The following is a 27,182-nucleotide window of genomic DNA, read 5'->3' as shown; positions in this document are numbered from 1 at the left end:
AGGTCCTCCAGGGAGGTCAGGCTGGACCGCGTCCTCTGGGATTTGGGTTCTGGGGTGCGCGGTGCGGAGGCCGGGAACCGGGCTGAGGCGCCGAAACGCCACCACCTTGCGACTTCCGAGGCACCTGTGCTTCGCGTTGGCGCCCTTCCCTGCTCCGCCTACTCGGCCTGGCCCAGGGCCAGGACCGGGCGTGACCCTGACCGTTGCGGGCCCCCGGCTTCCCGCGCGCTGCGGGGCAACAGCGCGCTAGCGGACAGAGGTCGCGCAGCGCTCCTCCCCCTCCGCCCTCCACGGCGGGATCCGGGGCGGATCCAGGCCGGGTTTTGCAGCGGAGCGGTCGAGCAGCGCGTGCTGATTCTTCATCTGTCGCCCTCAGTGGTGGTTGGCGGCGGGAGATCATGGTGCTGGAAGAACTGTGCGCCGCGCTGTCTGGCGCTTCTGGGGCTGCCCTGGTGTGCTGCTTGGTGGCGGCGGCCGTGGCCATGCGCTGGTCCCGGCGCAGGAAGGCGCAGGAGGCGGTGGCTCGGGCGCGACGGAGGCAGCAGGCGTCCTTGGACACCATGGACAAGGCGGTGCAGCGCTTCCGACTCCAGGTGACTGCCTGGCGGTAGGAGTCACGGGGTGGGGGAACCTTTCAACTGCCCGACTCGCGGGGTGGGGTGGCAGCGCAGGTGTGTAACTTTCCGGAGCCCCTCCTCGCCCTAATGCATTCCCCACTCATTCTAAGCCAAGTGGGGGCAGAGGGAGAAAAGGAAACGAAAGGGGCAGGACAGGTGGTGGAAAGACAGCGCTGCGCTGTATCAAAAAGGAGCCTTGCTCGGGCCAAAGAATCTCAAGCTCACTGACTATTAGAATGGGAAAACGCAAGCTTGAGAGCCAATAGGATGCTAGCGTTTAGGACTTTGGAATAATGGAATGATGGCCAGGGAATTCGGAGTATTTAGAGTTCAAACTGTCAGTATGTACACGAGGATCCTAAGATGGAGCCAGAAGGGGACTTGCTTGAAAGCACAGGAGTTATTGGCAAAGCCAGGCTGATTGGCAGTCTCCCCAGCTCTTGCCACCCAGGCAGTCTCATTCAACCCCCTTCCATGCAAGCCCCTTCCATGAAGTTCCAGACCTTCTCTGGGTGATCTGTCAACAAGCTTTCTCAGCTCAAGGTGCGTGGTTGGAGGGGAGGATTGGGAGGAGACTTGCCATCTAGGTATATGAAACAGTGGACTCAAGTCAAAATGTTCAACTCTGGGAGGAGTGTGTGTGTGTGTTTGTGTGTGTTGAGGGAAGGAAGACTTACCTGAGTGATATTGGTGGTATGTGTTTGATAGGGCTTGGATCTGACAGGTGGGAGGGCATTCCAGGTGATGGGGCAGCAGTTGTCAGGAGGGTATTCCTAGGTGGGAGGCAGAGAGGGAGTCATAGAAAATTGTGTTTGAAGATGCTCAGCTGCAGCAGAGCTGAAACTAGAACTTCGTTGCCCAACAGGACTATGTCTCCATATCTCAGCTTTACTCCAGGGGAGAGGAGCAGGGAAAGGAGTAAGGGAGACTGAGGCCTTGAATGCAGTGAGGTTTTGGCTGACTGTAATCATATGAATTTATTCTACACCATCCTTGGGCCAGGATATGTCACATTTATTTATTTACTGAAACTCAGTGTATCTGGTTCCAGCCTCCTCTCATCAAGCTGGCTGAGGAGTTCATCAAGTTTTAGGGTTCCCCCTCTCAGATCAGAAGGGCCTTGGAGTTCGATCCAAAGTGGCCACTCCCCCTACCTAAGTACAAGTTCTTCACTGTCTAGCCCTTGTTCTCTGTCTGGCTCCAGAGGTGGCCCTCTCAGGGATCCTCACGATGACCTCTGACTCAGCCTGCAGACCCTCAGCTGCACCCAAGGCCCAGGCTTTGAGTCCCACTACATGTTTTTCTGTGGATCCAGCTGAGTTCTGCCAGCTCTAAGAGCTGCATAGGGGGCAGGTGCCTCCAGAAATCCCCTTCTAGTCTCACTTTTCATTTTGTGTACCTTTCAAAAAATACAGACAGGGATTATTTGGTGTGCGTTGTGGGGAGAGATGATGAATCCGTTTTTTTCTTCTTTTTCTTTGTAGCTCCCTGTGTTATTTAAAAATCTCAAGTAAGTGCTGTGTCATTGAGGAATCCACCTGGTTGGCAGGGGAGTGGGGTGGTAGAAGGGTGGTTCTTCCCACACTTCAGCTCCAAGTACCAGTATCTCCATGTTTTCCCTTTGGAGCAACTGCCCTTCATTTTTTTTTTTACATTTTTTATTTTGAGATATAAGATACATATATATAGAAAAGTGATAACTCCATTATTTTTAAGGTTGAATCTCCCAGGACTGAAGTTTTGGCCCTGAAATACCAAAAGCTGTTTATACACTCTGGGGCAGGAGATCTTTGTCTCATCTCAGAACACCAAAGTTTGGTGGTTCCTTGAGGGGAAGCAGGAAATTACCCCTTGGTTTTCTGATGAAGGTAGAGGAGAGAGGAAGCCTCTGTGGTTTTGAGCCATCAGCAAAGGGATGGAGTCTTGATGATAAGGGGATAGGGCTGGGAGCAGGGGGATGGGTTAGCTGAACTCAGCTCCTTTTCCCCATCCCTAAGGTGAGTGCTTGGTTCGGGAGTCCTCGCACAAGCCCTGCCTGAATAGCAAAGGGCACCTGAGGTAAGCAGAGCCCTGGGCAGGTCCTGGGAAAGTACAGTTCCTGCCTGATAGACTCATAACAAAGCTTGTTGGGAGTTGAGATACCTCCTGTCTCCCAAGGCATTGCCAAAATCAGGGGTGGGGGGTGAGGAGTGGGGGGAGGTGGGGCAGACCCCAAGCACCTTCTGAATCCTCACAAAATGGTTCCCCTCTCTCTAGGTTCTAGAGCAACCCCAGAGAAAGGTATGCTTCTGGTAACTATTGACCATGTACCAACCAACCCTTTGCCCATTTTTTCCCATCTTGCCCCCTGAATCATAGCCTTTCTAGACTGATATCCATCTTTTCTGGACATCACAGCACACCAGCCATCTCATGCTCCTCTGTGCCTTTGAACATGTGGTTTTACCCCATGAATGCCTTTTTCACATCTCTTACAATTTGTTTGTTAAAAATCCCACTGGTCTTTCAAATGCCACTTACTTCAACTGGATCTGACCTATGGTTCTGTCTTCTGGCCTTCTCCAAGTGCCACTGGATTGAAGGACAGTGTGGTTAATGTTGAAGCTAATTAATACTAGCCTCAACATGACCAAATGCAAGAGAGATCTCGAAATGCAGCAAAAGTTATTTAAAAAAAAAAACATAAGGGAAAAGCAAAGAGACATAGAGGCCAATCCAGGAGATCTGAATTAGGACAATAGGTGGTTCAGAAGGAGAAAAAGAAAAATAAATGGAGGAGAGGAAATGATTAAATGATAGAGATAGTGTCCCTCTCTTGAAACATTACACATACAGGGTGGCTACACGGTTTCTCCAGGTGTTAGTTGGAAGTTCTCTGTGCTTTCCTGTATCCTCCACCCAGATTTATTTTCCCCTGTGTTTGCAGATTGGATGTGGTGTGGTGAGGCCTCCTGGAGGGCCAGACTTCCTTTGGGGCCTTGGGGAAGAGAAAATGTCTCAGCTGTCTGATACTAGTTGAAGACTTAAAAATAGCTGCTAGCAACTGTGTCATCAACTGTCAGTGTGGAAGAACATGGGGGAAAATAAAATGCATGCTGAGAATGGAGGGGAGCTTGCCATAGCTTGTTGCTTCTGGGCCCAGGGACTTTGTGGGCACCTGTGGGGAGGTGAGAAAAGATGGTAACTTGACTATTGGTGGTAGTTTCCCAGGGTGGGAGATTCTGTGCTGATTTTTACTTTCTTCCCCATACTTGTAGGTGTTTTTATTTTTATAATGAGTACATATTTATATAATCCAAAAACAAAATGGAGCATATGTTGCTGTTTTCATTGTGAGCTGGGAAAGGCAAGGTGCAGAACTGTGTGTATAGTATGATCCCTTTGTTCAGAGAAAGATCATATATAAATAGTTATATTCATCTTTGGGTTTTCGTAAATATTTTTCTTCTTGTAAGGGTTCATCAGAAACTGTTAACTGTGTTTTCCTTTCCAGATGAGGGACCAGGCAGGATGGGATGATGGTGGTGGTGGACAGGTGTTCACTTTTCATTTTGTGTACCTTTCAAAAAATACAGACAGGGATTATTTGGTGTGCGTTGTGGAGAGAGATCATGAATCCGTTTTTTTCTTCTTTTTCTTTGTAGCTCCCTGTGTTATTTAAAAATCTCAAGTAAGTGCTGTGTCATTGAGGACATCGGGTACAAAAGCTGCTTGGTGGGTGTGTGTGAAGAGTGGTGTTCAATTCTGGAAGTGTGAGTGTGTGGGCAGTGGGTGGTGCGGAGAAGTTTGGCAGGACTCTGGCCTGCCAGGGCCTCCCAGGACATGTTCAGGGGCTTGCAGCATGATGGGGATATTAAGGGGAGAGGTAAGGCCTGACTGGGTGTTACACCATCTGACTTAGCAGGAAGGGTAGCTTGCAGGGGCGCAGCTTGGACAGGGCAGCGAATTAGGTGGCCCCTCTGTGACCCAGGAGACAAAGGATGAGCCCCCACTGAGCCTCTTGGTAGAGGGGATGGAGAGGTAACCATTTTCTGGAGCTACTCGGAGGTCTTGGCAACAGACTGGATGAAAGTGGGACTTAGCGGGAGGAGTAAGGATGATTCCTGTTTTCTCATTTTGGTACCTGCATGGCTGGCAGGGCGTTTCCCTGAACAAGGGAATTCCCGGGAGTAGCCTGCGGAAAGTGAGGGAAGCTCGGACAGAGGGCCACGGACAGTGGGAATAGCCCAGCGAACAGATTTTGAACTCAGTTTGGTCAGGCTGGGTGGAGGGTCCAGAGGCCGTGGGTTGGGTGGAGAGAGTAGGGGGCATACCCGGGGAGCAGAAGAGGTGTGTGTGTGGAAGCCACGGGACGGAATGACTTCTGCTGGCAGCGGAGGGAGAAGAGGAGCCTGGAGGAGCCTGCCGAGGAGCTTTTGGCTACTTCTCTTCTTTCAAATCATGGCTGAAATGTTGCCTCTTCAGACAGGCCTGCCCTCCGCCAGTCCTCCTGTTCTTTCTGTCTCAGCACTCAGTTGATCTGCTGTCTCACACATGTCATGACCGGCCACTGTCTCTTAGCTTATTTATATCCTGAGTGCAGACCCCTTGAAAGCAGGGGCCTTTTCTGTCTTGGTTACCTCTAAATTCATAGCCCCTAACCTAGTCCTTGTGGATGCTCAGAATATGTTTGTTGACTGACTAAACAAATGAATGGCGGAAGTAGCAGCCAGAGAAGCAGGAGGAAAAGCAGGAGAGTGTATTATCTCCATGCCCAGGAGGAAATTGAAGAGCGCTAGCATGTGGTCTCAATACCTCTAAGTGGCCTATGAGACACAGAGCAAAATAGAGTCAGGTATCTGTTGGATTTGGCAACAAGGCATTCTCAGTTCGCTAGCTGACACAATATCCCTGGGTAGGATGTGGCTGGGGGCTTGTGGGTAGGGAGAGATGACCCCAGAGCCTCCAGAAGACTTTGAGGGCTAGCAGTTGGGTCTCTACTCAAATACCCTCTTCTCCCTTTACCCACGTGCCTTCTAGTCACCACATCCTGCTTTTTATTTTCTTCAAGTTACTTTTCACAATATAAAATTCTTATTTGTTTACTTATTAATTATCTGCTCATCCCCAGCCCTGCACCCTATATAAACTCCCCCAAAGCATGGTGTTTTAGATTCCTGGGCTGATCAAGCAAATACCATGTGATGGATTGGTTTGGACAATGAGAATTTATTAGCTCATGGTTTTGAGGCTAGGAGAAGTCCAAATCAAGGCATCATTAAGGCAAGGCGATGGTTTCTTCCCAAAGGCTGGTGTTCTGGAGCTGGCTGCCATTGAACTTTGGTCCTTGGCTCCTCTGTCACATGACAGTGCTCCTGGTGGCCTCTTCTGCACCTCTGTTCTCTTCTGGGTTCCATTGAACTTCAGCTTCTTGCTTTCTGTGGCTTCTCTCTCTCTGTCTGAATTTCATTCTGCTCATAAAGGACTCTAGTAATAGGATTAAGACCCATCCTGATTGAGGTGGGCCATACCTTAACTGAAGTAGCCTCATCAGAAAGTCCTATTTACCATGAGTTCGCACCCAAAGGAATGGATTAAGTTTACAACATATTCTGGGGTCCATACAGCTCCAAACCACCACACATGGACATGCCTCTTTTGTTCACTGCTGTATCCCCATGCCTAGTATGGTGCTTGTTACAGAGTAGGCACTTAATACTTGTCTGTGGAAGGAATGAATGAATCCTCCCTTTTAGATGTGGCCTTCAGCTACAGCTCCAACCAACCAGAACAGGGTCTTCTTAAGTTTTCACCACCCACTGCCAGTGGTGAGGCAGACAGATGCAGGTGGACAGTCAGTGGACAGCCTGAGCTGGGTGGGCAGAGCACTGTAGTTTATCTGTATGGTCCTAGGCAAGGCACTTCCCCTCTCTCAGCCTCAGCTTCTTTATGTGTACAATGGGAATGGTAATAAGACTTCATCAAAACACAGAGCACACCAGCACGGTGCCTGATGCATAGTAGGCAGCCATCCCTGGTGGTGGTTTGCAATAGTTTAATAATCAGCTGGCCCTCCCCTGGCACCCTCTCCAGCATCTTATGCAGGAGATATATCTGCACTGTCCAGGGATGACCAGGGCTTGCCCAGGCTGGGTGGTGTTTCAGGTATCAGAGCTGTAGGTGGGCATGTCTGTAATGGGTTGGCATGTGACAATGACCATCTGCTTGGGCACGTGTGGAGGGCTAAAGGGCGTGGACCACACGTGCCTGCTGCAGGCATGTGGGGCCTGAGTGGAGTAGGGGACTGATTGGAATGTGTCCCTCTTAGAACCCGGACCTGGACTCTGAAACACTGCTGGCCCTGCCCCTGCCACAACTGGTACAGAAATTACACAGTGGAGAGCTGTCCCCTGAAGTAGCACTCTTCACCTACTTGGGAAAGGTAAGGCCAGCCAAACTTAACTAGCCATCCTCCCTGCTCCCTCCTCCTCCTTCTCCTCTCTGCACAGGCTGTGGGGAAAACCTGACCTGGAGTCTGTCCTGCTGCTGGCCATGGCCAGACTACAGTGCCAGGAGCTGCCAGTGAGAGAAGGAGCCAGAGCCGGAGCTCACATGCCTGCCTGTGTGTGTGTGTGCGTGTATGTGTGTATGTGTGAGTGAGTGAGACAACTGAGCACGTTATCTTAGCCAGAAACATGGCTTTCAGCCCAGACTTTCTTCTCCTTCTCACCCTCACCCCCATTGGTCACCAAGTCTGGGCTGTTTGCTTCTAAAATTTTCTCCAGTTCATCCCCTTGTTTCCATCCGCCTTCAACCACCCTGCTCCTCTATTACCAGCTCCCTCCGTGGCCAAGCACCAGCCTCCTGGCCAGATGCCCTCTTAGGTCTCCGATTCCCTGGCTGAAGGCCAGTCAGAAGGCCTGGCTCTTCTGCTTTCCTCTCTCTCTCCAGCATCATCCCTGGCCATTCCCTCCTGGAACTTGGAGCCTCAGCAGCTCAGCTGCTGTCTATTCCCTGGTCTCCAGAGCCTGCTTGGCTCTGTGCTGGCTTTCCCTTTGCCCAAAAGGCTCTTTCCCCTTTTCTTTACCTCACTTGGTGCCTCAGGCTCTAGACTAAATCATCAGGGCTCAACGTAGGAGTTGTCTGTTCCAGAAAGCCTCTTCAACTCTCTTTTGCTCCCAGCCCAAGTTAGGGTTTCTGCTTCAGTGCTGGCTTGCTTTTCTTTTCTTTCTTTCTTTTTAAATTCAGTTTTATTGAGATATAGTCACATACTAAATAAATAAATAAGAATAAAAATACAGTAAAGAACAACACCCAAAACATCCCATCCCTTCCATCCCCCCTATTGTTCATTTACTTTTTGTTCCATTTTTCTACCCATCTGTCCATACACTGGATAAGGGAGTACGAGCCACAAAGTTTTCACAATCACACAGTCAAACTGTGTAAGCTACATAGTTGATACAATCATCTTTAAAAAGCAAGACTACTGGGTTTCAGTTCAACAATTTTAGGTATTTCCTTCTAGCTATTCCAATACACTAAAAGCTAAAAAGGGATATATATATAATGCATAAGAATAACCTTCAGAATGACCTCTTGACTCCATTTGCAATCTCTCAGCCACTGAAACTTTATTTTGTTTCATTTCTCTTCCCCTTTTTGGTCCAGAAGCCTTTATCAATCCCACAGTGCCAGGGCCAGGTTCATCCCGGGGAGTCATGTTCCATGTTGCCAGGGAGATTTACACCCCTGGCAGTCATGTCTCACATAGGGTGTCATATTCTCTAATAATTTCTTTGTGTTTACTGTGGGGCTTAAATTTAACCTCTTAAATCCATAACAATCTTGGTTTTCTTTGATACCAACTTAACTTCAATAGGACCCATAAACTATGTTCCTATACTCCTCCATTCCCCCGCCTTTATATAGTTCTTGTCAAAAATTACATATTTTGCACTGAGTCCAAAACCACTGATTTGTCATTAGAGTTTATGTATTTTATATCCTGTAGGAAGTAAATAGTGGAGTTACAAATCAAAAATTTATTGACATCTATTTGTATTCCATTGTGGTCAGAGAATGTGCTTTGAATATATTCAATTGTGTTTTTTTTTTAATTTATTGAGGCTTGTTTTATGGCCCAGCATATGGTCTATTCTGGAGAAAGATCCGTGATCCCTAGAGAAAAATGTGTGTCCTGGTGATTTGGGATGTAAGGTTCTATATATGTCTGTTAAAATTCTCTATATCTCTCTCTCCTTTCTTTGTTTCTCTGTCAGTAGGGCTCCCTTTAGTATCTGAAGTAGGGCAGGTCTTTTATTGGCAAAATCTCTCAGCATTTGTTTGTCTGTGAAAAATTTAAGCTCTCCCTCAAATTTGAAGGAGAGTTTTGCTGGATAAAGTATTCTTGGTTGGAAATTTTTCTCTCTCAGAATTTTAAATATGTCATGCCACTACTTCTCGCCTCCATGGTGGCCACTGAGTAGTCACTACTTAGTCTTATGTTGTTTCCTTTGTATGTGGTGAATTGCTTTTCTCTTGCTGCTTTCAGAACTTGCTCCTTCTCTTCAGTATTTGAGAGTCTGATCAGAATATGTCTTAGAGTGGGTTTATTTGGATTTATTCTATTTGGAGTTTGCTGGGCATTTATGCTGTGTGTATTTATATTGTGTAGAAGATTTGGGAAGTTTTCCCCAACAATTTCTTTGAATACTCTTTCTAGACCTCTACCCTTCTCTTCCCCTTCTGGGACACCAATGAGTCTTAAATTTGGACGTTTTATTTTATCTATCATATCCCTGAGATCCGTTTTGTTTTTTTTGTTTTTTTTCTCCATTCTTTCTTTTGTTCTTTCATTTTCCGTTCTGTGGTCCTCTAGGACACTGAGTCGTTATTCATCTTCCTCTAATCTTGTATTATGAGTATCCAGAGTCTTTTTAATTTGACCAACAGTTTCTTTTATTTCCATAAGATCTTCTATTTTTTTATTTACTCTTGCAATTTCTTCTTTATGCTCTTCTAGGGTCTTTTTTATGTCCTTTATATCCTGTGCCATGGTCTTCTTCATGTCCTTTATGTCCTGTGCCACACAGTTGAGACATAGGGAAAAAAAAAAGGAAATATAGAATGTAAGCTTTGTATCAATGTTGAATTTCTTGAACTTCTTAGCTGCACTTAATGGGATTGCATAAAAGAATGTTCTTGTTCATGGGAATTGTATGTGTGAATTATAGTGTTTGTTCAAAGATGTGTGCAGCTTGCTCTCATATGTTCATAAGACAGAGCAATAGATGATAGATGATAGGGAGGGAAAGAATGAAATGGTGGTGTGACAGCATGTTAAAGTTGACAGATCGGGGTATCGGGGGAGGGGGGTCAGGGTATGCTGTGTATGGGGTTTGTATTGTTTTTGCAACTGTTCCTGTAACTTTGAATTTATTTCAAAATAAAATTAAAAAAAAACACGAAAAAAAGTGAATGAATGAATGACTTGTGCTCTATGAATGTGACTTTCTGTATGATTTCTTGAAAGAATATGTGACAATGAGCATGATTGTGTGTGTGATTATGTCAGGGTGACAAATATATATGAAATGATGTAAGTGAGGGCAGCTGAGAGTGGGGGAGAGAGGGAGAGAGGGACTGCCTGTTTGGAGTAAGGACTGGAAACCCCTGGACTGGGTGACAATAAAAGAAAGGACATATATAGTGTCAACAGATGGTTGCTTCCTCTCTGCAATGTCCCTGAAAAGGTTATTGCCTTTCCTGGTTGTCCATAAGACAGAGCTCTGGACACAGGCTGGCCTCCTCCTTTCCTGCCTGGGGTACCCTGGGGCAGGTTCCAGGAGCTTGGGTCCATGCACCTGAGTGTAGCAACAGGACCCATACCCAGTTTCCTCTGGTGTTTCACAGGAGCAAGAAGGAGTATTTGCTGAAACCTGCACCATACTCTACCCTGGCCTCTCCTTTCCTAGGGCCCTGTCGGGTGTGGTTTAGGGCTCTAGAAAGGCCCATGCCAGACAGCCACTGTTAGCCCTTCATTCCTTCTGGTCAAGTTCTTCCCCACTTTACCACAATTGGTATCAGGTATTAGTCAGTCACCCCAAGTGTGACTCGATTATCAGATTCGTGACTTCCTGGGAGAGGGGAGGCTTAGCTAGGACAGGCATGGGGCAGAGGAGAGAGTGCTGAGCTCTGGGAGGCTGGAGTCTGGGTTCTAGTCCTGACTCCCAGTGTGACCTGAGATGGGGGCCTGCCCCTCTCACTAGGGTATGTGGCCTAGGAGAGGGGAAATGGCCAAGGCTTCCTGCTTCCAGCTCATCCCCTGCTGGGGGCATCTGAGGCCAGTACCTTACTCTCTTGAGTGCCCTGGCTCTGGGAGTTGGCTCTCTCTCTTTATCGTGGAGTTGAAGGCCAGAGACCATCAGGAAGGAGCTGGGGACCAGATGTTCCCAGCGAAGTGGGTGACACACACCGGGTCATCCTCTGTGCCCCTGGTTCTGAGCCATGTTGCTGGTTACCCTTTGTCTTAGTATACTCCCAAAGGCCAGCCTCATCCTCCTTATCTCTATCCTCCCTCCCCAGGCCTGGGAAGTGAACAGAGGGACCAATTGTGTGACCTCCTACCTGGCAGACTGTGAGACTCAGTTGTTGGCAGGCCCAAAGCAGGGCCTGCTCTACGGGGTCCCTGTGAGCCTCAAGGAATGCTTCAGCTATAAGGTATGTTCTGCTTTCTGGAGAGCCTCAGCCTCAGGCCTCTGTTCTCCACCCACCCCCCACCTGCATCCCTGTCAACTCTGGGTCCTGGGTCACCCTGGGCCCTCAGAGGCCTTGAGAGGGGACCATGGATCCCCCTGGCATTGGCTCTTGTGGTGGTGGGCAGGGGGAGAGGGACCTGGACTACTGAAGAGCTCCTGCCTCACCGGCTATGTCCCTCTTGGTGCCTGTCACTCTTTCCAGGGCCAAGATTCAACTCTGGGCTTGAGCCTGAATGAGGGGATGCCAGCCGAGTGCGACAGTGTGGTGGTGCAGGTGCTGAAGCTGCAGGGCGCCGTGCCCTTCGTGCACACCAACATCCCCCAGTCCATGTTCAGGTTGGATCTCAAGCGGCAGTGGGGGCGGGGGCACCGGTGTCAGCATGACGTGGGGCTGACCCATGCCTCCCTCCCTCAGCTATGACTGCAGCAACCCCCTCTTTGGCCAGACCATCAACCCGTGGAGATCCTGCAAGACCCCAGGTGGTTCGTCGGGTGGTGAGGGGGCCCTCATTGCGGCTGGAGGCTCCCTCCTGGGGTTGGGCACTGACATTGGTGGCAGCATCCGCTTCCCCTCTGCCTTCTGCGGCATCTGCGGCCTCAAGCCCACAAGCGGCCGCCTCAGGTATGGTGTAGGTGGGTGGAGAAAGCTTCTGGGCCCCTTACTGTGTGACCCTGGCCCAGCTCCTAACTTCCCTGAGCTCCAGGCAGGGATTCACTCACCAGGGTTTTGCTGGGAGAGAAATGTCACAGCACTATTGTCCCTGGTTCCCAGGTTCCAAAACTGCGAGGATTCCAAGATGCCGTGTGGGTTTGGGGGCGGACAAAGGGTGGCCATTTCCTGCTCCCAATATCTTGTGTTTCTTATCTAGCAAGAGTGGCTTGAAGGGCTGTGTCTATGGACAGGAGGCAGGTGAGGTCTGTGGTTCCCTCAGCATCCAGGAGGAGGGTGGGGGTCTGCCTGAACCACCTCTGACCCTGCTTCTCCTGTGGACAGTGTCTGGCCCCCGGCCATTCTAGCTCTGAGTTCCTACCTCCTTGTTCATGGGCCATGACCGAGCCCTTGCTTGGACCCCGCCCCAGAGACCCCTGAGTCCAGGTGACCCCGCTTCCCTCCCCACCCCTCGCTGCCCCACAGTACACGTCTCAGTTGGCCCCATGGCCCGGGATGTGGAGAGCCTGGTGCTGTGCCTGCGAGCCCTGCTGAATGAGGACATGTTCCGCTTGGATCCCACCGTGCCCCCCCTGCCCTTCAAGGAGGAGGTGAGCAGGGGTAGGAGGTGGGCCAGGGGTGGATCAATTGCCACTGGTGCTCCAGAGCCCAGACGTAGCCAGATGTAGCCTCCAGGCTGTGTGAGCAGACATTGGAGGCCCCGTCTCCTGGAAACTGCCTCCCAGGAATCTGAAGCCAGGGTCAGCTGCTGCTCTGCAGATAGCCACCAGATAGAGCCCTTGCCTGTATTTGGAAACATACCCCCAAACCTTCAAACTAGGGCTGGGAGCCACCTCTGCTAAGGAAAGGCCCCACCTATTTGGTCCCAGCCTCTGCTGCTTTCACCGAGAAATGGTAGAAATGGTAGTCATGAAGCCACTTCCTAATCTGTAACTCCTTGATGGAGAACTCCTGTACCTCAGCTACAGTTGACCCACAGTAAATAAAAGCCTTTCTTACATTACTTGTGCCCATACCCCCATCATCCAGTATGAGGCTTGGCATGTAGTGGATTAAGTAACTGGAGAGATATCTCCCTCCCGGAGGAAGCTGGTATCTGTGGGTAGCATTGAATGCTGACTCCCCAAAACATTCCCATACAATCTGCTGATCAGCCAAAGCTGAGATAATTGCTTTCCGTGCTGAGGGAAACCACAGCCTTCACATCTAAGAGGGGGAGGGCAAAGTTGAGATATTTTCAATAAGTACCTGAAGTCTGGTTTAAGGCAGGTCTTTCAATGTGGGAGTTTGCTTAGGATTGGGTAAGCATCATGATATAAGAGGTTAGGATTGATGGACACAGCAAGGGCAGGATTTTGAGGTGAGGGGTTCAAAGAGTAGTAGGTTGCAAACTGTCATTTGATGCTTTCTATGGAAGAGTAGATGGATTTTATAGGAATGAACAATAAAGTTGATTGTAACTTTTATCTTCCTGAGCAAGAGTGTCCAGGGGTAGTAAAGTTGGGTTGATAAAGACAGTGGACTGGTAATGTCAAGTTCATGTAGACAGTACGTTGTGTGATGATTCCATTTCTCAGCAGTCCAACATTTCTCTCTCAGGTCACCTTGGCAGGATTGAGGGCCCTGGGACAGGAGTGTGGGCCTTGATGTTCCTTGGGAGTGGGGCAGGAGGGCAGATCTGGGCTGGGTGGGTGAGCGCCCCCTCCCCAGCAAAGGGGGTATTTTATCTGAACCCTGTGATTGAGACAATTGTAGCCAGCAACCCCTTCCTGAGAGGGAGAGGAGGAGGAGACGAGGTCCTTGCCTGGAGTCTGACCTTTCTGGGCTCCAGGCAAGGATTCTAACCAATTTGTTATGGGATCCATGACTCCCATTCTCCAGACAGAGGGGAGGTTTGCCTCAGGAGCCAGATTCCAGACCTAGCATTGGGTGGCCTTGGGCAAGCCCCAGTCCCACCCTAGGCCTCAGTCTCCCTTCCTAGACCTCAAGCCTGTTTCCTATATAACCAAGTCTGCCCAAGCCAAGTCATAGTGAAGGTGTTCTGTGAAAGGGACAGATGAAAAGGGACTGGACTTGCCGGTGATCAGGCGTTTTCAGGCAAATTGTGCTACAGTGATCTGGCTGCAGCCCTGCGGCCATGCCTGGGACTGAGGGGCTTTCTCTGATCTCTGGAAGTCCTGCCTGGGGGTCCCCTCTCCTTACCTGACCCGACCCCTGTGTTTTGCCCTCAGGTCTACACAAGCTCTCAGCCCCTGCGTGTGGGGTACTATGAGACTGACAACTACACCAGGCCCACCCCAGCCATGAAGCGGGCCCTGCTGGAAACCAAGCAGCGCCTTGAGGCTGCCGGCCACACGGTATGGCTGCAGGAGCCTGGAAGTCCAGGCCTCTCCCCTCTAGAGGAGCCTTCCTGGTACCCAGGGCCACCCCCTGCCTGGTGTTCTCCAAACGTGAATATTTTGTGCTTGGAGATGGGACCTGTGTCCCCATGCGATCGGAATACAGAGGGCTAATCTGGAGTACAGTGGGGAGTGGTTGATGGTGAGTACAGCCCTCTGCGGGGTGGAGGTGTGAGCACTGCAGTTGGAGGGCCTTGTCAACCATTGAACAACGGTGCACAGATGTCCAGAGGTTCCCTGACCCGGAGATGAGTTTTGGTTTCCTTATCTGAAACAACTTTATCTGTGACTCCAGACTTCTTTCACGATATGCTTGTTGGGTGTTTTACAGGGAGTTTTCATGGATCAATAAAGCTGCTCCAATAAGGGCTCCTGAGCCGGGAGAGTTGTTCCAATCCATCAGGGGCACCTGGGCAGCTTGGGGGTCATGGGAATCATAGGTTGCTAGTTCTGGAGACTTTATACCCCCTCAATCCTTGCAGCTGGTTCCCTTCTTGCCAAGTGACATACCCCATGCCTTGGAGATCCTGTCGACAGGTGGGCTGTTCAGTGACGGTGGCAAGAGCTTCCTGCGGAACTTGTGAGTGACGTCGGGCTTTGCGGCCTGTAGTGGGATCAGGAGATGGGCAAGCCCAGGAGTCCTGGGGCAGGGAGTGCTGGGATCCCCAGGATGGGCCCGAACTGGGGGAAGGCTGGGACAGGCCTCAGCTGAACATGAAGAAGGTCTGTGACTTCTGGGTTGGGACCTCTCTGTCCCTGAGACTGTGCAAGTTGAGCCTGTGAATGTCTTGCTAAGGAGGCTTTGGAAAGGTGCCACCCCGGAGGGAAACTGGATTGAGTACCCATGGCCAGGCCCTGAGCTGAGCTTGTTGTAAGGGAGGAGGTGATGGGGGAGTTGCCTGGCAGATTGGGGGAGGTTGAGAGCCAAGGGGCAGGATCAAGGCAGGAGGGTGGGGGCTGGACATCATTCTGTGAGTCCAGGCTCTGCCTGCCCTGTCAGGTCTTTCCCTTTTAAGAAGGACCTCAGTTCTTCTCTCCTGTAAAGTGGGTGGGCTGGACCAGACCCATGTGAAGGAACTTTGCAGGGCTCATATTTAGGGAACCTGGTTCCCCTTGGCTGTTTTCAGTCTCTGAGGGTTGACGGGGGCAGAGAGGTCAGGCCTGTGAAGGTGAAGGCCTGGGCTGGGCTGACCACTGCTCCTCTTTTTTACCTGTGGGGAAGCAGTCACCCAAGGGCCCAGCCTGTAGTGTCCCCCCGCCACCCCCGGTAGCTGGGTATGGTCCAGGCTCTGGTGGAAACGGCTAGCTCCTCACTCTGGCCTGGAAATGAGGCCTCAGGATCAACTGCCAGAGACCTTTCCCCAAGATCCTGAATCCGAGACAGCCTCCAAGATAGGATTCATGGGTGGCCCACCCCACTTGTGCCTCTAGGCTGACATTAGTCCCAAGAGGGGGGCTGTCTTCAGTATCAAGCCCTGGGCAGAGAGGTGCTGTGTCCAGTTCTTACAGCGCCAAGTTGGATTGCCAAGGAGGGAGCGATGGAGTGGAGGGGATATGGGAAGGAGCCCAGGTACTTGATGAATCAGCAGAAACAAGCCACATGTTTGAAAGGAGGCAGACAGAGGGGTTGGAGAACAGTGGTTCCTGGATTCTGGTTTGGAGGGAGGGGCACTGGGGGGAAGCTCAGGTGTGGTGTAGGCCAGGAGGGATGCCTGGGGAGGGAGTGCTCTGCATTGGACTCTTTGTCTCCCAGCAAAGGTGATTTCGTGGACGACTGCTTGGGGGACCTGGTCTTAATTCTGAAGCTGCCCAGTTGGCTTAAAAGACTGCTGGCCTTCCTGCTGAAGCCGCTGGTGAGGGCATGAAGAAGAGAAGGGACTGGGGTGGGGTGGGAGGGAGCCTCCGGGAGCCCCCTGTTGCCTTCTGTGGCCTCTGGCTCTTTCCCCTCCCCTTAGCCTCTCTTGGGCAGGCTTAGCCTTCTTTTCTTTCCAGCCTCTACCTCCTGCAGTCTTCAGCCACCTGCATGCAGAAAGGGGTGCTGGCCTGGGACCTGAGGGGTGAGACAGAGGGAGGAGAAAAGGATGGCTTGGCCTGAAGAAGACTTTTGCCAGATCTTAGCCACTGACTCTGTGTTTCCCCTTCTGTAGTTTCCAAGGTTGTCCTCTTTTCTCAGCAACATGCAGTCTCGGTAAGATTATTTCCCATGCGCAGGTGCTTGCCCCCATCTCTTCCTCAACTGGGACCAAGTGGTTTCCAACAGGAGAAGACTGGGGAGAAGTAGCTTCTGAGTCTGGAAGTGACTCAGGCAGGGTGGCAACCTCCATGGCCTTCAGGGGGGCCCTTGAAACTTTGTCTTGGGGGGGGCAGCCTGCAGGGCCAGGTCTGGCTGGAGAGCAGGGGTCTGAGGGAGATGACAGGAGGGGAGAGGGGAAGGGCGGGGGGGCAGAGGGGAGAAGATTGACCCGACTGGGCCAGGGGTGGCTCAATACTGGGAAACCCGGGAGAGATGCTGCTCTTTAGAGATGGGAACTGAACTGAACTGCATCAGGTCCTACCAGCCCCTTAGTGGCTCGAGCTGGAAAAGCAGAGCACAGTCCAGCCATTCTCAGGCCCTGATATTTTGTGGTCTTGTTCCTTTCTCACCACAAGGCATTCAGGACTTTTGACTGCTCTGGCTCACCTGGAATTAGGCTTGGTCTCGTGCCAGCTCTGTTGAGGAGTCATGGTGTGACCCTGGTTAAGTCCCTCTTGGGGCCTCAGTTTCTCAACTGGATAGTAGGGATTTGAACTCCTGCCCTGTACTACTTCCTTCCCAGAGTTCCATAAAGTTTGGAAGGGTCCATGGAGGAGTGAGATCCGGAAAGCGTTAAGATTAGGGGGTCTGATGTTGCTAATCCCATTGGCTATGCCTGTTGTGGCTGCTGACCTCACTCCCTCTATCCAGGTCGGCTGGAAAGCTCTGGGAACTGCATCATGAGATTGAGGTGAGGCCCAAACCCCTAAACCAGAGCAGGGCCGGGGAGAGGGGTGGGTTGTGAGAATGGAGTGGACAGGGCACCTACCAGCAGAGTCTCTTGGCTACTGGTTGCACTGGTCTCCTGGAGCAGACAATCATTTCCCCTTCCACTTCCTGGACCAACCTGTTCTCTGACCCTCATTTCCAAGGTGCCCAGTCTTTGGAGGCTGGGTTGATCTGGGGCTCCTGCCTTGGATGCCTCTTCACCCCCCTAGTGCTGCCAGTGGCTGTGCACTATGTGGCTGTGCCTTGGCAGGAAGAGTTGTGTCTACGTTTCGTACAGGAGGTGGAGCAACAGGTGCCCCCTGAAAAGCAGCCACTGCCTGCCTTCCCGGAGGACCTCCAGCCCCTTACAGCTCAGTTCAGATCCAGGGACAGGCACTGGGGCCAGAGCCACCCCTGCCACAGTCCCTGCATCGGAGAGCCCACCTGGTGGGCTGGCTCTGAATGCTTCACCTGGGGTGCTGGTATCCTCCCCAGCTGTACCGCCAGACTGTGATTGCTCAGTGGAGAGCGCTGGACCTGGATGTGCTGCTCACGCCCATGCTGAGCCCTGCTATGGACTTGAATGCCCCAGGCAGGGCCACAGGTGAGGACTGCTGCCCCTGACACCCTGGCCTCTCTTCTCTTCTGTGAGTTCAGCCTCTGTGCCAGGCATAGAAGAAGAGGGCCCCAGGGGAGGGTCCCGTCCTTGAGGGGCTCATAGTCTGACTGGCTGGAGAGATGGGTGTCAGGTGCGATGCCCTGGGAGAGAGTGAGCTCTCTGTCATCAGCACTATTTAAGTGAAAGCTGGCACCCCGGTCATGGAAGCATTTGGGGGTCACAAGTTGCAGAATCTATGGTTTGGGAAGGTGGTGTTTGAAGTCCAGGTAGAATTTAGGTAAGCCAGAAAAAATTGGATCCACACTTCAGGTGGGGGAAACTGTTTGGACAAACACACGGGACTTCCAGCCCCATCCTGAAATCTGGATCTGTGGGCTGTCACTCAAATCTCAGCCCTGGGAGAGAGCCTTCCCTGTCTGTGGAGGCAGGGTGCCATTTCCCTGGTGGAAGACTGAGACCCAGAGAGGACAGTCAGCCCTGAAGGCCACATGGCCTACTCCAGCCTCTTGTGGTATGTTCCAGGGGCTGTCAGCTACACCCTGCTCTACAACTGCCTGGACTTCCCCGCGGGGGTAGTGCCTGTCACCATGGTGACCGCCGAAGATGAGGCCCAGATGGAACATTACAGGGGCTACTTCGGGGATATCTGGGACAAGGTGCTGCAGAAGGTGAGGCCATGAGGTTTGGTCTGAGCCCCCACCCAGGCCCCCAACTTCCCTTCAACTCACACCCCTGCCCCACCGTGGAGGAAAGTGTCTGCACCTGCCATTCTCACCAGCCTTTCTTTGAGCAAGCCCCCAGAAGGCTATGCCACAACCCTGCTTTGCTGCCCCTCCTCTCCAGCTGGGACACTGGACCAGTTAGGGTCCTACCTTGCTAACCCCTATCCTGACACCTGTGTCCTCTGCAGGCCATGAAAAAGAGCATAGGGCTGCCTGTGGCCGTGCAGTGTGTGGCTCTGCCCTGGCAGGAGGAGTTGTGTCTGCGGCTCATGCGGGAGGTGGAGCGACTGATGTCCTGTGAAAAGCGGCCATCCTGACTGTAACCCACCTGCCGGCCTGGCTCCAGAGGACCTGGGACCACTCAGTCTATAGCCCAGCCTCGTCAGGGTAACAATGCCCTGCAGCAAGGAAGTGTTCAGCATGGGGCAGAGGCTTCCACATACCCCTCCACAACTGCCACCAACCCTGCAACAAGAAGCCCAGACTGCCCGAGTCTATACCTTGCTCCCACCTCTGGTCCCCTCTCAGCCCTGACCCACCCCCCATGTAGCAGCCAGTAGGTGTGACATGGGCCAAGGCCCACCAACAACCAAGAAACAGTTCCTCGTCTGTGTACTTTCTGGGTATCATTTTTGGGGGTTCTGGGGGTTAGAGCCTGTTGAGAGCATGGCTGGTTTGATCTTCTGAAGCCCAGCTCCAGCCACGCCAGTTTCCTGCTCCAGAACCTCCCCGGGTTCCCATCACCCACAGGACGGACACTGGCTTCTCATAGTGGGTAAACAGCCCCTGACACTTCACCCCTGCCCCTCCTCTTCCACTTAGACTAAGCCCTACTTTGCTAGACATGGCCTTTTCTCTTCCTTTGCTCCTTCCCTCTGCCAAACATGCCCTTTCTGCTCCTCTACCATTACATCCTTTAAGGCCCAGCTCTGACCCCGCTTTCTCCACTGGAAGTGTCCCTTCTTCCTTTTAACCACCAGAGGAAGTGGGCTATTTCCTCCAAGCCTGCCCTGAGTGGTGAGCATCTGTAGGTGGGTCTGCTTCCTTTGGCACACTGGGCTCTCCTTGACGGCAGGGACCCTATTGTTACATCCTTGTCCGTAGTGGTCTGTACAGGGCTGGGCACAGGGCAGCAGGGGGCGTACCTGGGGTGGGCTGCAGGTGTCTGGAGTGCTGACGTTGAGCTGGTGCTGCTGGGAAACAGAGGCCACAGGCCCAGGGTAGGTGAGCACCAGACAAGGCAATCCAGCTGAGCACTCACACAGGGACGGCCAAGGATTGGATTGCTCTAGGAAGGCTTCCTGAAGGAGGAGGATTAATGTTGAGTCTAGATTTCCAGAAGCTATGATAGGGGTGAGGACTTCCCACAGAAAGGGAAAAACATGCCCGAAGGCCACAATGAGTTGGTAGAGGGGAGGCATGTTGAGTGGATACGGGAGAAGCAGCAGAGTTGTAGGCAGGGCCAGATCAAGGTAGACTTTGGGGGGCCAGGCCAGGGACTTGAATTCTGTTCCAAGGACAGTTGGAGGTGCTCAATTAGTCTCACAGGTGCAATGAAGGGAGTAGACTGGAGGGGCAGAGACTGGAGGAGGATAAGGAGGCTGCTCCATGATCCCTAATGTGGGGAGGGGGCTTGAGGCCTGAGCTAGGGCAGTAGTCCAGGGGTGGAGAGAGGGGTGGTTTGGGAAATAACTGTTGGGATGGAGGTGAGCTGTCTCGGCTCAGTCTCACCCCTGCCCAGGCTGCCCACTCACCCCTTACTGGACTGCCTTGCCTTGGTGGGTGAAGGGTGGCTGATCTGTAATAGATTCTAGGGGCTTCCTGACCCTGCTTGCTGTGGAAGACGTTTCTGAGTCTCAGCTCTCTGGGTAGACCCCGGGCCTGCACCTGGTCAATTTTAAATTCTTTCTCAGGGGAAGCTGCATTTCCAAGGCTTCCTTCCCTACTCTGATTCTCCTTCTCCAGAGTGTCTTTCCTCTCCAGGCTCTTACTGAGGCTCCCCAAATGCCATGCCCAGTGCTTCCTGCACTCTCTGCCAATACTGGCCTGTCCTTGGTGGGGCAGGTCTCAGGGCAGGCATGAGGCCTGGGGCCTGACTCAAGGGCCAAACCCTAAGGACGCCTGGATTGGGACATCCTGGTAGATGTTGCATGTCGCTCTGATTCCTCTTAACTGCTGCTGTATTAGTGCCTCTTACTGCTTCACAAAACCACCTGCCACCTGCCCCGTTGCTTTCTGTTACTGATATTCTCATTTTCTTAGAAGATTCCCTCACTGGTTCATTCTCCCAGTATGGCCATGCCCAGCCCTGTTCTGAGTGGTGCTGAAGAGAAACCTGGTTCCCATCCTTGAAAGCCTCCTGGGGCTGGTAGGGGAGCTGGACATGGACACGAACACATCTGCTCCAAGGTGATCAGGGCTGGGGGAAAGGATGGACAAAGGGGCCAAGTGCCACCAAGAGAAGGGGGTGGTGGTCACCGATGCAAGTGTCCACTGCCTTTCATCTCCATGGCTACACTCTAGTCCAAGCTACCTTCCTCTCTCATCTGGACATTGCAATAACTTCCTAAGTGGTGTCCCGGCTTTGTCACCATTCAGTAGCCAAAGTGGTCCTTTAAAAGTGCAAATCAGATTGAGTCACTTCTCTGCTCAAGACCTTGCAGTGGCTTCCTGTTCCACTTAGACTAAAATCCAGTTTCTGTCTTGTGTCTTACAAGGCCCTGTGTGACATGGCTCTTGCCTTCAGCCTCCTCTTGGGTGTTTCTTCCTCTTGATCGCTGTGCTCCAACCACACGAGCATCTTTTGGTTTCTTGATCATCTCAAGCTGTTACCGCTTCTGTGTTTTTGTACTAGCTGTTCCCACTGCTTGGTACACTCAGCTCCAGTGTCACCTTCCCTGGCCAGCTTCCCGTCACTTTCTAACACATCACTTTTTGTACTTTCCTTATGGCATTTTATCACTGTCTGAAATTTATCTGTTTTATTTTCTTTCTGTCTCTTCCACTGAAACATAAGCTTCCTGAGAGTTGCACTTTGTTTTGTTCTTCCCTGTATTCTTGGCATGTAGAATGGTTCTTAGCAGGTGCTCAGTAAATCCAGTGAACACTGAGTGAGTGCCTACAGGGGCCAAGCAGTGTGCTGGGTGCTGGGACTGCAATGTTGATTGAGACAGGCTTGGTTCCTGCCCTCTTGGAGCTTACATTCTGGAGGATATTTGTTGAATAAATTAAAGGAGAAAGGGTGGCAGGCAGATGTGCTAGTGAAGACCCCTAAATATTGAGTACATGAAGTGATAAGGTGACTTGATTTAAAAAAAAAAAATGGAGAAAGGGCCTTCTGAATTCACATTCAGAAGCACCCACTATGAGCACCCACTGTGAGCCATCTTCCTTCTGGGCATTTTATCATCATCATGTCATTTAATCCTATTAACCCTGTCATAGACTTTTTTGTCCCTGTTTTACAGAAAGGTTATCTAGCTTGCCTTGGTCGAGAAGTGGGGGGACTGGAATTGAAACCTGGGTCAGTCTTGTCAGAGCCTACACGAGCTCTTTCTGGTGTCCCATGGTGCTGAGGCCACAGGGAACGGGGTTCAGAGGACGGATAGCATAAGTCAGCCACTGCCTCCTTTCATGACCCCCAGTCCACTCTCCTGTTTTCCTGGCCTTTCCCCTTTCCACTGGGTCCACTGTTAAGAGTTTCTTGCCTGGGTCCCTGCCTCCAGACTGGCCTTCTCCTATGATTCTTCATTTGGCAGTTGGGTGACCTTTCTAAATTCAAATCTGACCAAGCTTAAAACTTTCAATAGCCCTCCGCTCCCCTTATGCCAAGTCCAGACTCCTGACCATGGCCTCCAGTGTGCTTGGCTTGGTGCTGCTGCTGACCACCCTGCTCTCACTTCCCCCTTCCCACCAAGTGCTCACATCCTGGCCGCAGGCAGTCAGTCCTCGGGACCCCATGCACACTCCCATTTCCATGCAGTTTGCTCTGCCTGGAATACCACTTCCCAAGTCTCTACTCAAACACCTGCTCATCCAAGGTGAGGATAATTGTCCTCCTCCTACAACTCTGTCAGGCTCTGTTGAAATGGCTTGTTTATGCTTTGTGTACTGCTTGAAGTCAGGGACTATGCCTTATTGATATAATAGTGCCAACATCTGTGAGGCTGTGGAGTTGGTAACCTGTTACCTCATTTGAGAAGTGGGCATTATTATTTCTGTTTTACAGATGGGGGATCTGAAGTTCAGAGAAGGTTGACAACTTGTCCAAGGCCAATTAGTAGTGGTACAAAGAAGACTTGAAATTCATGTGCCCAACTCCAAACTTGGTATACTTTTTCATTTGCACAATCATTACAAGAATGTGCATTAAACACTCTCTGGGCACCAGGTTTTGTGCTAGGTGACCACAAATACTTTGCAGACAGAAGCAACCTCCATATATTTGTGCTCTTCTGCTGATGAATATTTAGAGAAAGTATCTGGCATTCCCCTATCCACTTTCTCTTTCCCCTCTCTGGGCTTATGCTATTCAACTTAGGGCACAGTCAGGACCTGCCATTTATCCCTGTTAGGCACCAACTTTTGGGGTCATCTTGGGGCTTCAGCCTGTTGAGAGTGTTTGGGATCCTGGCTCTGTTGCCCATTGTTTCCTCTCTGCCTCCCAGCTTCCACATCTACATATATGAGCACTGGACCCCTCCAACTTCATCCAAATCACCAATAAATATGTTGAACAGATCAGAGCCAAGGAAAGAGCCCTGAGGTATGTCACTAGAGACAACTTTCCAGGGCAAACTCATCTGCTGCCCTCTTCAGAGGCAGCCACGTAATCAGTCCGTGAGCCTCCCAACCGTATCTGTCTCCATCCCACATTTCTCTGGCCAGTCGACCTTGGCTGGGCCCTACCAGGTTTCCCACACATGACTTAGAGTGGTGACTGGGAAACTTAGGCAAGTGAGGCCACTTGGAGTCCGTGCTATGTGTGGTTTATCCTTGTATGCCCAACACCCAACACAGTGCCTGATCCTCAGTGGGTACCCAGCAAAGGCTTGTTGAATGAAGGAATGGGTGACGTTGTTAGTAAGCCCATTTTGGCCCCTCCTGATTACCTCCTCCTCTTAGCACCAACAGTAATTCCCCAGTCATTCCCTGACCTCTGTCCTTTTCATATTTATCTTACCCACTGTCATTATCTTGATTAGCACCCATAAGGATAGATGACTCCCAATCTATATTTATCCCATAGCTTTCTCCTGGTCTGCATATCATCATCCATCCATCCCCCATTAATCCACCCATCCACCCAGCCCTCCATCTGTCCATCCCTTTATCCATCCATCCAATATATCCAGAATATATTGAATTCCTCCAACAGAATGCTCTGGGTAATCAATCAGTAATAGCCCCCACTTGAATGGAGCTTTCATTATACTAGTAAAGACAGACATCAAACACATAATTACACAAAAACTTGTTAGAAACTTAATAAAGCAGAAGCACTACACGAAGTAAATCAAGTGGGACCTGATCCAGCCTGGGATGTGTGTGTGTCTGAGTATGAATGTTTCAGGGAATGCTTCCTGGGGAAAGTGACACTGACATTTAAGTTGAGGCAGGGGTGTCACTGAAGTCAAGGAACAAGTGTGTTTCAAGAACAGTAGAGTCAACAGCTTCAAAGTCTGGGGAAATAGCTGTGAGGAAATCATTGGAGTGATCAAGGCATAAACTAGACTGAATCTGTTGTGCCCTTCAGAGGCAGCCACATAATCAGTCCATGAGCCTCCCAACCATAGCTGTCTGCAGCCCACATTTCTCTGGCAGCCAAACTTGGCTGGGCCCTACCAGGTTTCCCACACATGCTTTAGAGTGGTGACTGGGAAACAGGCAAGCGAGGCCACTTGGAGTCAGTGCTGTGTAAGTAGGAAGGTAAGGAGATAAGCTTGGGAGGAAAAAGGTTCAGGTAGTAGCTATGGAAAATACAGATTTCAGAGAATCCTTTCTTTTTTTAAGATGAGAGAAACTTTAGTGTGTTCATGCTGGAAGGAGCCAGCAGAGATACAGAGAGAGGGGTGGTTCTAGTTTGCTAATGCTGCTGGAATGCAAAACACTGGAAATGGATCGGCTTTTATAAAGAGGGTTTATTTGGTTACACAGTTACAGTCTTAAGGCCATAAAGTGTCCAAGGTAAGTCATCAACAAACGGTACCTTCACTGGAAGATGGCCAGTGGCATCCAGAAAACCTCTGTTAGCTGGGAAGGCACGTGGCCAGTGTCTGCTCCAAGTTCTGGTTTTAAAATGGCTTTCTCCCAGAACGTTCCTCTCTAGGCTTCAGCTCCTCAAAAATGTCACTCTTTGTTGCTCTTGGGGCATTTGTCCTCTCTTAGCTTCTCTGGAGCAAAAGTCTGCATTCAAAGGCCATCTCCAAAATGTCTCTGTAAGCTGAAGCTCCTCTCTCAGTTCCAGTGCGTTCTTCAAAGTGTCCCTCTTGGCTGTAGCAGCTTGCTCCTTCTGTCTGATCTTATCTAGTGCTCCAGTAATTTAATTCAGACCCACCCTGAATGGGCGGGCCAACACCTCCATGGAAATTATCCTATCAGAGTCATCATCCACAGTTGGGTGGGGCACATCTCCATGGAAACACTCAAAGAATTACAATCTAATTAACACTGATAGGTCTGCCCACACAAGATTACATCAAAGATAATGGTGTTTGGGGGGACATAATACATTCAAACTGGCACAGGGGTTAAGTAAAGGTAGGAAGGGGTGGAATCAATCCTTCCATCATTCATTTAAGGAATGTGTATTGAGCACCTACCATCTGCCAGAGACTTTGAAAATGGCAGACAAGGTCCTTGCTTTTATGGAGCTTATTTTCTAGGGAGGGAGGCAGGAAATAACTAAGTAAACAGATAAAATAATTTCAGCTAATGACAAGTGTGATGAAGGAATTAAATGGGACGATGTGATGGAGGGGAGCAAGTCAAGAACAGGTGACATAGTAAGGTCCAGGGCGCTGTGGTGGCAGGTGCTGGCTGAAGTGGCCTGGGGAGGCCAGGCCATCAGGAGATAGCCAGAGTTTAGGGAGGGGATGTGGGGAGGAAATGCTCAGAGAAGAGGCAGAGAATATGGGAAGTTTGCCTACAGGAGGGCTAGTTCCAGAGGCCCCTCGAAGATGACCAAGTCAGAATGTTAGAGGGTGGATGACCTTGGGATTATCCTTTACATCATGACGAATGCATCGAACTGCTGAATCTGTGACCCTAGGGTGCTCAGACTCAACATTAATCATTTCCTTCCCACCCAAATCTGCTGCTTCTCCCGACTTCCTGGTCTTGAGGATGGGAGTCACCGTTCTCCACGTCACAGTGACTGGCAGCTAAGTTTTTACTAACTGCTCATCTATCTCTGAGACAGAAGACTGGACTGAAACATCCACTGAGAAGAGTGGAAGGTTCCCAAACCAAGTCCCCTCTGCTTTACTGCTCAAACCTCGCCAGATCTTTCGCTCCTCTGCCAGGAAGTCTTCTTGACCTCCCCATACTCACCCCCACCCCACAGACTCCTTCCCTCCCCTGCTTTCCCTGCCTGGCTTGTGGGTTCCTTCCCCTGGCCTCGGTTCAGGTAATTCTCTGGGAACTGTGAACTCAGTGGCGGACGCCCCAGCCCTCTCTTCCTTGGGCCATCTCCCCAGGGCAGGTGCTCAAGAGGACAGAACTCAAGAGCCCCAGATGCCTCCTCCAAGTGTCCCCTCCTTTCCTCTTTCCCTGGGTCCCAATTGCCCTCTCAGAACCACCACTCTGGGCAAATTGTGGTCTGTTCCGTCCACCCCCACGTGTCTTTTTATATGGAACACAGGGCCTTGTGAACCATATTAAGGAAATTGGCGATTATCCTAAAACAACAGGAAACCACAGGAACCCACAGGAGCAACCCTATCAGGAACTTGTGAAGGCAAGACGGGGTTGCTGGTGGAGCGTGTGAGGAGTGGGATGGGTGGGAGCTGGGTGTGAAGGAGGTGCCGTCAGAGCCTTGTCACCTGCCCAGCCACTGCCTGGGCCCTTCCTTCTTCAGGCTCATCTCCACCAAAGCCTCTTCCTCTGCATGGCCCCAGGGACATGGGTCTTTGTCCTCATGAAGGGGTAAGAACTAGCTGGAAGGAGGCTGGGATTAAGAACTAGCTCTCCCACACCCAGGGCCATTGTCCCTGCCTGTCTGGGCTCCAGCTGTGAATGGGAGCCCTGGCTGTGTACCTAACAGTCATCAGCAGGCAATATTCTGGAGGAAGTAGCTGATTTAGCTGCACAGGCCGCACAATGCCCGGGAAAGTTTGGAGGTCCTATATTCCTTACTCCCTGGTGGTGCTAATCCTGCTGGCCCTGCTGGGGGCCCTCTTCTGCTGACAGACTCCA

At 51.0% G+C, this 27,182-nt stretch overlaps 1 protein-coding gene across 1 annotated transcript; it reads left to right on the top strand.

Annotated features, from left to right (window-relative positions):
- The first annotated feature begins 273 nt into the window (after window positions 1-273).
- FAAH (fatty acid amide hydrolase) lies at window positions 274-19,376 on the top strand. The gene is made up of 15 exons (XM_037827321.1): window positions 274-593; window positions 6,925-7,038; window positions 11,184-11,318; window positions 11,559-11,692; window positions 11,772-11,978; window positions 12,226-12,266; window positions 12,492-12,616; window positions 14,258-14,383; window positions 14,908-15,005; window positions 16,179-16,278; window positions 16,573-16,613; window positions 17,370-17,409; window positions 17,922-18,030; window positions 18,568-18,713; window positions 18,956-19,376. The coding sequence occupies exons 1-15, from the start codon at window positions 399-401 to the stop codon at window positions 19,082-19,084; spliced, it is 1,740 nt and encodes a 579-aa protein (XP_037683249.1). The 5' UTR covers window positions 274-398; the 3' UTR covers window positions 19,085-19,376.
- Window positions 19,377-27,182: the final 7,806 nt, after the last annotated feature.

Source organism: Choloepus didactylus, chromosome 2 (assembly GCF_015220235.1).
Source record: "Choloepus didactylus isolate mChoDid1 chromosome 2, mChoDid1.pri, whole genome shotgun sequence".
Lineage (NCBI taxonomy): Eukaryota > Metazoa > Chordata > Mammalia > Pilosa > Megalonychidae > Choloepus > Choloepus didactylus.
Note: the sequence above shows the minus strand (reverse complement) of the source record. Positions and strands in the feature narration are given on the sequence as shown.

What these genes read in the sequence shown, in the direction of transcription:
- FAAH (XM_037827321.1), top strand. Translation starts at nt 399, where the DNA reads ATGGTGCTGGAAGAACTGTGCGCCGCGCTGTCTGGCGCTTCTGGGGCT. An exon ending in TCTTCACCTACTTGGGAAAG is followed by an intron (nt 7,039 to 11,183) that starts GTAAGGCCAGCC and finishes CTCCCTCCCCAG; the next exon opens with GCCTGGGAAGTGAACAGAGG. An exon ending in CCCTGCCCTTCAAGGAGGAG is followed by an intron (nt 12,617 to 14,257) that starts GTGAGCAGGGGT and finishes TTTTGCCCTCAG; the next exon opens with GTCTACACAAGCTCTCAGCC.